Source organism: Chlamydotis macqueenii, chromosome 2 (genome assembly GCF_036417535.1).
Source record: "Chlamydotis macqueenii isolate bChlMac1 chromosome 2, bChlMac1.mat, whole genome shotgun sequence".
Taxonomy (NCBI): domain Eukaryota; kingdom Metazoa; phylum Chordata; class Aves; order Otidiformes; family Otididae; genus Chlamydotis; species Chlamydotis macqueenii.
This window is the reverse complement of record NC_141557.1, coordinates 53,179,813-53,194,744: the sequence shown is the minus strand read 5'-3', so window position 1 is coordinate 53,194,744 and position 14,932 is coordinate 53,179,813. Positions and strand designations below refer to the sequence as shown.

General features: G+C 40.7%; 1 protein-coding gene across 1 annotated transcript in view; it reads left to right on the top strand.

Annotated features, from left to right (window-relative positions):
- Positions 1 to 14,932, top strand: part of ITGA9 (integrin subunit alpha 9) — a 222,812-nt gene that overhangs the window by 161,293 nt on the left and 46,587 nt on the right. Inside the window, exons 19-21 of the mRNA XM_086743008.1 lie at positions 7,642 to 7,728; positions 9,061 to 9,140; positions 12,416 to 12,505. Coding sequence (XP_086599134.1) covers positions 7,642 to 7,728; positions 9,061 to 9,140; positions 12,416 to 12,505 — 257 coding nt within the window. The remainder of the gene's footprint in view (positions 1 to 7,641; positions 7,729 to 9,060; positions 9,141 to 12,415; positions 12,506 to 14,932) is intronic.

Here is a 14,932-nt window from a genome sequence, read left to right as displayed (position 1 = left end):
TAAAGCAGACATCAGGCTGCTAGTTGTACAAATAAAACAGGCCCAAAGGGCTTTCAGGGATAATAATCAGAACAACTTTTAAGAGGTACCTGAGGTAGATCAGACCCACCATTTCAGTCATTTCAGATGATTTTTACTTGAATTGTTGTACAGTGCAAGGAAGAATTCCAGTCAGTAATAACACTGATCCTCTTTGTGTTCTTGCAGTTTTAAAATACCCAGCAAAGCCCCATTTTGGAGGAAAGCATGATATCTGTGGAATTTTGCGTTAGAAAAACTGAGCTGTGGTATGCACAAGAAGGGGCCTCCAAGATTAACTTACTCAGAGCTGCACTTGCTCTCAATCATAGGGAAACTCAGCCTGAGCCAGTCTTTTTATTTGAAAAAAATCCCCAAGCTTTCAGGAGTTCAGGCATCCCTAATTGCTCAGTACGTGTGGGTAACTGTGACCCACATTCTTTGGTTGCTGTGGAAAGAAAGTACATCATTATGCTCGGGGGTGGCCATTAAACGAACTGACAAATCTTTATATCCTTGAAACCTCAGTGAGGTTATTAAGAGGATTTTAAGGCAGAGAGAGGTAAGGGCAGGAGGAAAATAAAAATTATGCTCTCAAAACACTAGGGAAACCCACAAGTTGTTGATAATACGAGTGAAGGTCTTAGACCAAGATTTTGAAGAGTGACTTGAAGAAGCCACCTCAAATATCATCAAAGAGGTGAGCCTTTATTTTAGATTTGTGGCATGGGATGTGTTTGCGCTACCTGACTTTGCTAGCTAAGTGCATAGGAAGCAGATTACCAGCTGTGAACAGACATATGTTCAGTGATATCTCCCAAAAGTAAGCTCTTAAAATGCAGTTCAGGTCTATGTAATTGTCCTGTTGGGTGGAACAAAACATCCAGATGTTCATCTAAACTCTCATTTGGGAAACTGTTCCTCTTCACCAAAAGTTCAATTTGGAATTACTGAGGTATAAGTACTTGCTTTAAGTCAGGATCAATGACGAGAATAAAAAACTGTGCAAATCTAGTGAAACTGTATTTTTTTCCAGTGCCTGATGTAAGTCTCCACCTTTGATGCAGGTCAGAGAACCTACATTTCCAAATAACTAGTGGGGAGAGTTAATTCTAAAATCTTTTTACTGGAGAGTATATGGTAGGTAGATGTATAGTATCTAACTTTTGAGACTTAGCGTAGCGTGAAGTGTACAGTGCAAGTAGCCCTCTTTTGTGATATTTTCTTAGGGTATTTGTTTTAGGACTTCTCGGATGAGAAGACTGTTCATGGTTCCCTGTGGTGTCAAGTGTAATGGTTCACAGACAGGCATTAGAGAACAAGAAAACCAGTAACAACAAGAAAAGCAATAACAAGAGTGTGTGCTCTGGCAACAAGTGCAGGGTTCCTCAGTATTCACTCTTGTGATTCTTTTTTATACCCTTTGGAAAACATGCAGCAGCATCAAAAAACCTACAAGTTAAATAAATTCTCAACATCTTCAAAACAAGAGTGTTCTGCCAACGTATTATCAAGGCTTCCAGGACATTTTCTCCTCTGTTCCAGAGCATATGTGCTAGTAGCCAGGATTTGCAGGGGAGACTTTTTCCGTCTAAACAACAACAGAAAATCTTTATATTTGTCTTTCCTTAGCTATACTCAAATTAAACTGCTGGTAGATGCATCTTCTAACAAGTTGGAGGGTTTTTTTTTTATTCTAAAAAGAGTACAGATTATCTTAACAATTCTGCAATGAAGATGCTTTCAGTACCTTTCATTAGTGATTTTAATCCGTTCAAAAATAACAGCTAATCAGAAGAGTATTTTAAAGGGTGAAGTCAACTCTGGCACAGATAATCAACAGTATTCAGAGCAGTACTGGACTTAGCGCAAGTTCAGAAATTAATATAACTTTCTGTTTACTATCTTAGTATGATTTTATTGGAAAAAAAAATCAATTAGAGCCATATCCAGCACATTGGTTTGCAAGTTTAGCATTGTTCTGTTGCATCTCCCTGTTGCATTTCAGAATTAGTGCCTACTAGTAGCTTGTGTGCTTAGAAAAGCAGAGAGCTGGCAGGCTGTAGATGAGTGTTGAATTCACACCTTCTCTGTGAGAGCTCTGGTGAGTGCAAAATAACACAAGTGATCTGTACTTGTATATTTGTTTACTGTTGCTGATAGTCATAATTTGGTGGAAGAGTTGTCAGATAGATAAAAGCCTGGTACTGGAGATTGTTGAAGGGAAGTTAACAGACTGGGAGAGATTACTTAAGGAGATGCTTGAGGCAAGGAGCTTGCAACCAGTAATGCGTGGGGATGAAGGGTAGGAGCAAGTTAAGGAAGTGTGCTGATGACCTCATGAGTTCAGAGGAGTTGCTCTACCTTTGGAGGAGAAATGAATGACCCTAAGGATGGGAAACATAATACCAGAATATGATTATATGAACTGCCAGATCAGGCTCAGGAAGGTTGGAGGGTGGAAAAGGGTCAGGGTGTACCAGCTGCAGTAAGTTATCACATATAAGCTATGCAAGACTCTCCTGGGGGGAAAAAATGCAGCCTGATTTGAAAACAGTTAGTTAAGGTGAAGCTGAGGAAGTTCCAATATCCTTCTTTGGGCTGTGCCAATTCATAGATGGTGACTGGTTTTGGTCGTCTGTGTCCAGGAAGAGGGAGCTCAATTAGGAGCAACATCTCATGTTGGTCTGTTGACATGAAGACTCTTCCCAGAGGCAGTCTCTGACCTGTGACTGTGTTTTATCCAGAGCCAGGCAACCTTTCTTCCACCAGCAGTTCTCTCTTACTGTTTCCTTAAGACATTCTGTTTTCCTTCTTTTTAAGTCTTGGATTTGGCAGCTAACCAAGTTGAAAAGGACCCTTCAAGACTGAAAGTAAACAATATTTAAGAAATCTTCTAAAAATGTTTGTTTCAGGAGGAGAGGGGACAAATGACAGCTGTCTTTGAGCAGAGCTTGGTTCTAATAAGGGACCTTTTCCAGGATCATACCTAAAGTAATCTGGTCTTGTGCTTCAGCTGGCACTGGTCCCACCTTTGTACCATGAGAACATTGGGCCCATCAAATACTATTAAGGCAAGATAGGCTTTTTAAATGCCAAAATACATGCAGTGAAAGACTTATTTGGTATGACCTGTTCTAGCGCTGACAAGCTGTTTTCTTAGTGATAACCTACCTTATGTGGCCTGAAAAATATATAGTTCTCTTGCAGTCCAGCTATTATCTCTGTGATAGGAAAAGAGCAAAATCTGGGGTAGTTCCATATGTTATATCCCCAAATAATCAGTTAGGTGAATCCAGCAAAAGGATATAGCTCTTGAATTATTCCAGGGTAAGATAATCTTATAACCCAGCATCCCATCTATGTGGTTAAAATGCTTTACTCGAGTTGAAATGCACTCTAGACCAAGCTGAATGTATTGGTTTAGGCATTCAGCTTGATCTAGCTTGTCTCCCTGTCTAAAGCAAACTACTCTGTGAGCCCCTTACTTTCTTCTGGTTAGGTATCTGTGTTGATTTAGGCAGTAAGGACTTGACTGCACATAGTGTATGGGTTAGGGACAAGACTATGAGGAGACATTGCTGTGAGGCACATCCCACGTTGTCAGCCTGTAGTCAGATACACTCAGAGCTCCCATGTTCAGCACCTGCTCACTTCTGTTGAGTCAGGTACTGGCCAAAGGTGCCAGTGGAGGAGACAGCTGGTGTCCCCCAGTGAAGACTGCGTGGTGCGCTGGGTGAATATCTGAATCAGCAGAGAAACAGGGAAGAACATGAGCATTGCTGAAATTTCTGCTCTAAAGTCTTAAATTTAGCAAATAGCAACATTCCCAGGTTGCTACTTCTATGCACTGCATTAATATGTTCGTTACCAGTTTCCTGCACTACTTAGTTGAAACGCATGGTTTTATCCTTCAAAATACTTATGTCCAAAAATAATGCCACTTTGTTACATCTCTGCTCAGACACCGGATTACATGCCCCAGGGATTATGTTTGACAGTATTATGCTGCAGGATTTAGGTTGAGTTATTGTTTCCCCATATGCCACTTATAAAGGAGTTAGAACTTGACTGTTTTGTTGCTTATGTTATAACTATCAGGAACTTTTCTTTCTGTGATAAAGGACTTTGAGAAACAGACTATGATTCAGCTTGAGCTTCATGTTTCTCATACACAGATCTGTATTTGCTATGCAGTAATTTGGCTACAGCTATTTGGCTAATTAGTTCGCTATTTATCTGATTGTCTCTCCTAAGAATATGAAATGCTGTGAAACATTTCAGAAAGAAAACAAAGTTTTCTAGATAAAGCTTCACATTGTCTCATTGGAAGGGAAACTTCCAACCCCTTTGGCTATGTTTTCTGAGCAAACTAGAAACTGCTGTGGAAACTCATACAATAAGCTGGATTGTCAGCTGGGTTATATTGTCACAGAGAAGCACTGCACACTAAAAGCGTTACTTAACATCAGTGAAAAGTGGCATCCAAGATTTCTGGGAGCCCTGAGTTGCGCAGTTTCCATTCCATATTTGTTAGATAAGACAGCACCAACTCTTCGTAATAGTGTGAAAATTTAATTTATTTAGTGCTTACAGAGTGCCCACATGTTGCAGATCTGACACCATAGGAAACCCATGAAGAAGCAATTTTCTCTCTCTCCAAAACAGTGTGCTGCAAATCAAGCCTGAAGCCAGACAGCAGTGAAGGAAAAACAAAATGTTTACTCATTAGCTGAGCATCTCCATCCTAATCACAGAGCAAAGCAAGGGGCCCATGGGAAAAGTTTTCTGGGTAGTCTGTATAATTTAGACATGTGCAGAAGGCTGAACCAGTGTGGTGCGTGCATACTTATTTCTGCTATTTCCTAGCATTGAAGAGTTTGACTTTGTAGCATTAATAGAAATGACCCATAAGGATCACTGTGTCCAACTCCCTGCTACTTGCAGGACTACCTAGAACTAAATCATCTGACTAAGAGCATCATCCAAATAACTCCTTGAACTCTGACAGGTTTGGTGCCATGACCACTCCCCTGGGGAGCCTCCTCTTCCAGTGACCAACTACCCTCTCAGTGGAGAACCTTTTCCTAATGTCCAGTCTGAACTTCAATAATGTTGTATTAATATTAATCATTAAACTGGATGGTATGCTAATGAAGCCAGAAGGTCATTCAAGTCAGTCTTACTGTGTCCATTACGCTGTTGCAAGCAGCAGCAGCAAAGCCAGCCAACGCAACATTATCTATCGTTGCCTTCCCAGGCCATTATAAAACAACTGGCATCTGCCTGTCTGCTGTCAGGGCTGCAAAGGCAGGCAGCCGCCAATGTGCAAAATGAAGAAGCACTGCACTTCTTCCGTTATCAAGATGAGAGTTCTTTCTGTTATCATGTTCTTTGACATCTCTGAAGTGATATGGCTTTGAGGAGAAGAGGCAGACTCTTGGGTCTGTCTGGTCACTGTCACCACCAGACAGCTATGTAAATAGAAACCCCTCTTGAATGAACAGAGACGGGGAGTTGATGAAAGAGAGTTCATAGGTTGCCACAGTTAGATATCAAGGGACAGTTGAACAACACAGAACCAAGAATGTTCCCAGAGGAAACAGCTGTGAAATTTTTCATTCGGTTACGCAGCTGCTCAGAGTTTGTGTTCACTTGATCACTTGCATGAAACTGGAGAACCTCCCAGATTGCCGAGAGGAAAGGCAAGTGAAGGGGATGCTTCACCATGAAGCACTTGCTCTGCTGTTTTATGTTAAATGGAGGAGAAAATCTGACACAGCATATGAGAATGACAGCTTTGTATGACTGAAGCTAGATATTTAATTTTCTGGGCAGTGCCATCTTTTGTATTTCTGAAAATAGAAGCCTACTGAAGATTGCAAGGAAACAAATCCATAAAGAAGCTGAATGCAGAGGCCACTGCTCTGGCATTTGAGCAGTACTGGAATAATATCGCACCATCAGGCATCTCCAAGCAGGCATGGATTTTCTCCTTAAATTATTTTCTTTTCATGTGAAACCAATGAAGTACTGTCTGAGTCAGATAAGAAAGTAGCATTAGGGCTATAATTTTCTGTAAATGTGTGCCCTGATTTGAACAATGATTTTGAAGATAAAGGAGACCTTGTCTTTCAGATGTCACAGGAAGCAGTTAAAAGATCAAGAATCTGAACGCTGTCAGACTCGTAATTAGGATAATAGTAACGTCTGTAGAGCACTAGTGCTGTGTTCGGGTCAGAATGTGAAAGGGAGAGAGGCATTTCCTGGAGATGCTTATAGCCCAAGTCCACAGTTCAGGAAGCTTGTGCTTGTTCCAGCTGAGAATGGTACTCATGTAAATGCTTAATTTTAAGTGCTTATTTAAAGCAGTACTCATATTTTAAGTGATTTGGGAAATGTGCATCAGGAGACAGAGCGTGGGCTTCACCAACTGCTGCAGATACCGAAAATAGGTCAAATAATTCACGTGTCGTGTAGCTAAGAGATTCTCAGCTACACATCCAGAATGCAGTTAATTTCTAGATTTAGATGTCTAAATTTAGGCATTTGTATTGTAGCTGCATAACATCAATACCATAACTCCAGTGATGATCTAATCAATACTAGGTCCTAGAGAGGTATTAAGCCCAGTCTAATCTAAACATCTGCATTTGGACTGCTGAACCGGTTTCTGCATCCATTGACTGCAATCGGAGCACTGACATGTACATCACATAGCAATCACCTGCTGTATAGGCACCTAAAAGTGTATATCAGATTCTGGAGTTGAATCCCAATCCTGAAATTTAGTGAGATGAAATTGTTCACAGTGACAGAGCACAAAACTGTTCTCTGATAATCTGGAGATGAGGACATGCTAAGATAGAGCCAGACACATTTTATGGAGCAGTGAAACACTTTCAATGGAAGCATTTTCATTGTTTTAGTTGAGTCACCAATAAAGCAGGACAGAGCTGCTCTAACCTGTTTCATCTGTATTATTGGCAATGTTCATAGTCTGTCATTGTTTAGCATGAGGAGAGGTTCATCCCCCTACTTTATCTATGCTACCATTGTATTGCTAAAGAAGGTTAGTACCCATATCAACGTGGTTTATCCTGTGGACCAAAGAAAGAGATCAGGGCGTGACTAACACCAGGACCAGATGAATATTTTCTCCAACATCTGTGCATGGCATGATTTGGTCACTGTCACCCAACACAGCTTTCTCTTTATGATACTGGTACCTGGAAAAACTACCTTGGGGAACCTGTATTCTGAACCATTTGAAAGCCTCCTTTTGATAAACAGAGGGAACAACTGATGGTCTGAGTTATCCAAGAATCTTAGGCTGATCTCCTGACTCTAATGTGTTTATTCATGCAATATTTCTCTGTGGTCTGTCTCTCAGAGTAATGTTCTGATGGTTATTGTCTTCCCAGCACTGATGTGACTGAGGTGGAGTGCAAAAGTGCAACACTGCACTTTTCCTTATTCAATGAGAATTAGTTTTCTGGGAATAACAGTGCTATAGTGGGAAATGTTTAGTTTTCTAAGATATTTCATCACAATGGTATTTCTTAGTAATCCTCTTTTTCTCCCCAAATCTATCATCTCATGGTATTTTTTATTTTCTTACAGGAGGAGCTGGGCATTGCCTGTGAGTTGCTGGAGTCAGACTTCCTCAAGTGCAGCGTGGGATTTCCTTTCATGAGATCGAAATCTAGGGTAAAGCTGTGATATTTGCACTTGCAGAGTGATGGTCCGTTCACGTCTTTGTCTCCAAGGGGTGGCTGAAAGGGCGACTGCTCTGTTAAATGTCTGTGACTGATACTTTCTGTAGCTTTCTAATCCAGATATCCAAGCCTTTCACAGTTACAGAGGGTAGCAGCAGACAGAGCCAGTACCCCGTGCACTGCAATACAATGCTTTTGAAAAATGATGCAAGAGTTGCAGCTACAAAAAAAAAATACATTTTTCCTCTGCATGAAACTAGAAAGGGGCTCTCTTATTTGTGTTGCCTTACTCTGTTTTTCTTTTTGTCTTTTCTCACATTAAAGTGCAACTGAATTTGTACGAATTACTATGAAAATGTCTTAATGACTTTTTCATATTATAGTCTCCTGGTAGCTTTTAAAGAGGATTTTGTTTGATAGTAGATGATGAATTCTGTCATAATATCTAGAAATCCGTCTGGGTTCTTTCTGTCACTAAACCTGTACAAATCAAATGACCAACCCAGAGAGGTGAGAAGATGAGGAATAACTTCAGGAGGACCTGAACAAAATGAGTCTGAAATTTTTAAGAAAATTTCTGTTTCAAAATCTCATCCTGTATATTTGAATTGACATACCCTTTGACTTGACATGAATTTTTTTTCTTGTTTTATTGACTGTAACAGCCTCTTTTGAAACATTTCTGAAGATTTTAAATAGAATGTAAAAAATAAATGCAGTAGTAAAATATTATCTGTAATGTAAGAATTTCAGTGTTTTGCTTCAGAATGATATAGCTGGGTTACCTTCAGTTTTTTTTCAGCAAGCCATTGAAATTAGTGTGGAAAAGTTAATGTGGTGCTACAGTCGTCATCCAAGTAGATTCCCTTTCAAATTTAGCACCTGATTTTATACATTATGATGGGCGGCCTGAATGTTTTTTAGCTTCTGCCAGTTCCTTCAAGTCTCTGTGCAGGCCTATGGCATGATCTTTATTCCCCCACCGGCAAGTAAGATATAGATTGTCACTGAGGTAGTTTCAGATAGTGATCCCGTTATGCTAGGAGACTCTTCTGCTGATAGATGATCTCCTCAGGCAATATTGTTGAATGGCAATTCTAGGAAAAGCCTTTTCACAATAAAGGCAAAATCAGACTCTAGTATTTGAACAGAGACACAATTGCTAAGGTTTAAAAGCTACTCTACAGTAGAGGAGGCTGTCTTACATGTATCAAAATACCCTACTTTTGTACAGCTAGGCCAGTAAAACGTATGTGAAGTTTCAGAATAAATACATTTTGAAACAATATACAATGTCTCTAAATACCAATTTTTCTTTGCACAGTATGAGTTCAGTGTGATCTTTGACACAAGCCACTTATCTGGGCAGGAAGAAATGCTTACCTTCCTTGTCACTGCCCAAAGGTAAGGGAACCTTTGTACATCTTGATCACTTGGATGGTCTTTGTCACATGAAGTGTGCATTGCATATGTTTTACAGTTGTGTGATATTAATTGTAGACACCTTTATGCGTAGGAAATGAGGTTAAACTACTGGAGCTACATGCATGTATTTTGATAATATGTAAGAACTATGTGACACAGCTTCCTGAAAAATGGGGTAAATTTGTACTTAGGCTTTCTTTGCCAAGCAGTTGCAATTCTGGAGGAGCATTTTGTGTTCTCTGAGTCGGAAGGCCCTTGTGTTTTTGTGCCCATCCCTTTGGGCCCTGTATCACGCTCAGCTCAGCTGCAGCTGACGATCAGCACCAGGCAGACCCATTTGTTCCAACATTTGAATGAAGTAAGCATGCTTGGATGCAAACCAAAAAAGATAAACGCTTTCATCAGATGGTCAGGGATCTCACTGACAGTTTCCAAAGTTGCATGTCTGTTTTTTCCCTACTCTGGATCTTAAGCAAGCTATTACAGACTGCGTGAAACAGCTGAATAGGATACTTCCCCAGGGGCACTTGGAGCAGGCAGTGAAGTAGAGTGATGCCAAGTATACTTGCATTGGGGTTTTATCTCAGGCAGAATAAAAGGTGACACATACTCTGTGCCTCCTAGGATGATGTCCCACAAAGAAGCACACTTCATGGGTGATTCAGTCACAGACACTGTCAGAGTGTGTATGGAAACTGATGGTGGCACAGCTGTATTAACCTGGGCCATGAACTGCTGCTCTGATGTGCCGAGTGTGTGACTGGTTCCTACTTCCACTTACTGCGTGAGTGGGCCAACTTCATACCCTCACACATCAAGATCAGGATCTCCAACCTGAATTCTCCTCAATTTGATGACACCCCACCCATCAGCTGGAGATGAGATGAGATGTAGTTGTTGCTGAGTGAGTGCTCTCATAAGGCGTAGTCCTCCCCTGCAGTAACAGCTGTAGGTGGGAACCAGATCCTGCAGCATGTGGGGCTGGTATGAAACACTGAAAGGGAGACCTCACATCAGAAGCCCCGTATCAAGCTCAGAGGGGCAAGACTGTGTCTTGCATGTTAGAGAAGTTTTATTCTCTGTGAGGAGAAATTCATCATGTTTTCAGATGATGCTTCTCGGTCAGGGAGCTGAATCAGGATCTGCTAGGTGAATGCCAGCTGGTGTAAAGATGGGTCAGCACTGCTTTAAATTTTCCTAGCCAGTGTTTTCCAGACTGCACCTCTCCTTTCCCTGCCTTGGATAGCACAGGGCTTTCCTCTGTAACCTCACTTCTCAGATTTCTGTGTCCTACCAATGAGAAGGGTTAGTCAGTGCCTTTGGATGGAGCAAAGAAATAAATAACAGTTTGTACACATAGTATGAATGCTCAGATAAAGTTTCTCATTTCACATGGATGAGCGGGAGGACAGTTGTGCTTTGAAGGATTCAGCTGAACCTCCAAAGACAACAGTGCAGGTCCCAGTGCTGATTACCCTCATTTTCTTTGTGACGTTGGGCAAATTGCACAATTCCCTCATTGTCAAATAAGTGCAATAAAATCTTTCTACCACATGAGTTGCTGGGCTCTAGCAGGGAGCCCTGGGGTAAAGTCAGTGATAAGGAAGTGGAAGGGAAGTATCTGTGCTGTGGCCAGACTGCAATGAGCGGGGACATTGTTTACACACAAAACTGGTGCTATTCTGGCAGAAGTGGCTGGACGCAGAGAAGCTATGCTGCACTGTCATGGCAAAGTAAGTTTTCCCTTCAAGTGGCCACTTAAACCCATCCCCTGTAGCTGCAAATTTGGCAGTAACATCTGTAACAAAAGACTGATTCAGTAGTGGGAGAGGTCAATCAGACAAGGACCAAACATTACATTTATTCTTTTTGTTTAAAAAAAACCCCAAACCCTCTTCTATGCTTCCTGGACTGAACTATTTTTCTAGAGCTAGATTGGCTGAGCTGTATTATCTTTTTCTGATAGTACCTTTGCTCCATTTGAAACAGATAAGCACATACCCATGAACTCTGCAAGGAATTCTACTTGCTTTTTCTGCTTGCCACCGTGGTATCTCAATATTTGTGTCAGATGAGAAATACCTCAGTTTTGGACTCTTCTTTGAGCCTGTTCAGAGGAAAAGCTTTTATTTTATTTTTTTTTTCCCCGGGACTGAAAGTTTGTGGGTTTTTCCATCTGGACCATGGTTTTATTAGAAGACATGACCAATGTGTCAGTTGCAGAAAGCTGAGCTGTATCTATGCATGTATGTAGCCAGCAGGCTCTGTTTTTGTAATATGAGCAATACATCGTCTGTGTAGTATTACTTGGGATGTTGCTGCCTGCTGTTGCCTCAGTGATACTGTCTTCAAGTAAATAGGATCGTATCTTTTGTTTTGCCAGTTTGATTTTTGAGTAAATCCAATGAACTGCAAGGCAAAAGTGATTCCAGAGTCACTGGTGAAGAAATTGGAAAGATATGTAACATATCTTTCAAGATTGTTCTGAGCTGACACCCACCAAGCAGACTCATCATCAGAATTAGAATAATTACAAGTTTGCATACTGGACATGCATTTCAGGAATCTTTTCCGGAATTTCAGTCTTCACAAATAAATTGACTCAAACAAGAGATAATTGCTCACTTTTTTCTTTCCTCCTCCTGCTTTTGACCAGTTGAGACAACTGCCTTTAAAAATGTAAAGTAGAAGTGCTTTCATTTTGGCAACTAAGTGCAGGCAGAGGGAGTGGAACTGCTGAGGGGTTATGGCCAGTTCAGTATGAAGGTCTCACTCAAAAAGCTGCTTGTGGTGGCACCATATTGGTACTGTGGTACTCTGCAGGAACAATGAAAGCACACTTTCATTTACTGAGTCAAGACTCTCTGTGGGGTGTGTGTATCCCTCCCAAAGTGATGGACAGCCAATCTGGGAGAAAATGGACCCTTACATTGCAGTCTAAATGCCCTTGTTTCTCTCCATTATGCTGCTGTAGTTTCACACTGCCATTTGAGTTTATGCCTTGCTCCAAGATAGGTTTTTGGTTGTGAGCCTGATCATGTCACAGCCATAGAGGAGCGGCCACAAAACACATGCTCTATGTGTGTGCCCTCTCCAAGATGGGATGAACAAATGTAACTCTTAATCTTTAAGAGGCTTCTTAAGGAGAGCTGACATCACTCAAATAGACTTGGAGAGACAGTAGCTGTGAAACTGTGTGATATATTGCAAAGGCTGTCAATTTACAGCATGTTTATTTTTCCTTTCTGGCACAGTGGAAACCTAGAACGTGCTGAATCTCTGCATGATAATACTCTAACCCTGTCAGTGCCCCTGATGCATGAAGTGGACTCATCTATCAATGGGTAAGTATCAGTCACCAAAATAATAATCCTAACAATAACATCTTAGTCTCTTCCAATGAAAAACTGAATTCTTCTCTTTGTTTACATGTAGTCAGACTGCTGCTTTTTCCCTGTTTCCCAGACTCTGGAAATACAGACAACCTCCATCATTATCTGGGAATTTTATTTGTCATGCCTTTCATTCCAACACTGTACCTCTTTCTCACTGCTTTCTAGCTAACGCTAATTAGTTACCATCACATTTATAGAAGATATTTTAGTGATCATATTTGAATTCATGTGATTCTGTAGATATGATGGACCTTAAAATAAAATAAAAAGAGGACAAGTAAATCACATCTTGTTCCTTAGGGCATGTCTTTAAGGATATGGTTGAAAATCACCAGGCCAAAGGTTAGGGTCAAATGTTATGGGATTTTAAGAAGCTTGGTGGAGTCTAGCTGTTTGCCTTTCTGTTTCATTTCACAATCAGAATTTGCTTCTGCTTCTGTTCATTTTCCCACTCCCTCTGCTCCCTGGTCTGTGAGGCGTCTGAATACCAACCAAGAAACATCTCTCACCCTTTGACTGAAATACTTGTATAACACATAGCCATTGTCCTCTTCCTGGGGCTGCACATGAGCGAGTTCCTGCCTTTGTACTCCGAGGTCTTCCCTTCCACTTCTGCATTACAATCTTAAGTCTAGAATGAAATATTTGTGGTTGATCCCAACAGACAAACCATACTCTAGTATAGACTATTCTTGAGTTAGAATTGGGGGACCTGGTCACTGGTGGTGAATTAGCATCCAAGTAGACTGAGAAAGTTGACATTCATTCCTAAACTGGGGAAGCAAAAACTTATCTACAGTGTCCCCAGGAGGTCAGTGTCTGTTTTAGCCACCATTTATGGCAATCCCCAGGGAATACCTATTGTCTATATGCCCAGTACAGTTTGGCATCCGTGGAAGTCAAAGATTCCCTTGACCAGTGTGCTACACATGTAAGAACAGTTATGTGCGCTGATGTAATTTGGCTGAAAAGCTGAGTAAACTCAGATTCATGGCCTAGTCTGGATTTTACCACTTAAAGCTGATTTCTCCTCTTGTTGCATAGAAATAAGATCCCTTAATTATTGCCACAATGAGTTGAAGATACGCTTGAGCCAGCTCAGAGAAGTGAAGAGTGCTGTCAGACCTCACAAGATGAGTAGCAAGGACAAAAATCTCCTCTATATTGAAAGTACAGTCTCAGCAGCATGTTCTGGAAGTTTTTGAATGCTTTCATTATTACAGATTGTGTAGAAATTTAACTCTGTATCCCTTGCTTCTTGATGCTTTGATAAAGATTGATTTTAGTACAGCTTTACAGATATGAATGCTTTCATCTGTATCTTTAGCCCTCTGTTTGTCACTTACAACATACTGCATGCCAAAAAACCTGATAAAAAAATTGGACTTTTTTCTTTCTCTTCAGAAAGTAAATTTTTCAAGCACAAGGTCTCTGAATTTTTAAGCCCCACCCAACTGACTATGTGGATTTTTTTTTTCTTTCTCATAGTTAATGCAAGTTCATAGAAATGTCCAACGACCAGGGAAAAGTTGGGTTTACTGGAGGACACAACATTCTCAAGCATGGTTAATATTAGTAGTACTCTTTTTTTGACAGTGTATTTTTAAGGCTTATTTTTATTAGCTATCCTGTATTTGAATCTATGAGAACAAATTTCACCCCTGGTGAAATAGCCCAGAAGGGCTTGTACCATGTTTGGGAGGAGCCTTCTGTCACAACGCCGTAAATGGGAGGAGTAAATCTCTCTCTCACTGTTTCCGCTTGCAATTCCCAGCATAGGAGGCAGGCAGGAAAAAAGGAAATGTACCTAAATAGGCTTAAATCCTGTCTCAAAAAACTCTGACCCAAAAGGACAGCCTGGGAAGGAAGCAGAGTTTTAGGCAGTCCCTTACCAAGGTTTGTCTGAAATTATACTGGGATCCTTTCCAGCCAATGGAGCAGCCTGAGATGAGAAGGGAGGCACAAAGGATGCTTAAAGCACTCCAGGTACTGTGTTGTGCTTCCAAGACTTTTCTGATAAAACCCTACTGTGTTTTACTTTGTGATACGATGGTGAAAATGGTTCACGAGAATTGGCCTGTGCCATTGTATTTGAAAGCAAGTTATTCCCCTCTACTCTTCCCTTTAACCATCTGCTAATCATAAAGGTAGTGAAGCTCAGATAATTAATGAAGTGTTTATTCCTGAAATACTATGTAAATTGTAGATAAATTTGAAATGTTACTTCAGTGAATATGTAACTGAAAGTATTCCTATTAATAATGATTTCCTGTGTTACACATGCTGTAGAACTTGCACAAATCATCTGTGGCAGGGAGCCATGAAGAATGGGTTTTGTGATAGGAAAGGAGAAAAAGAGATAAGTAATCAAAAGAA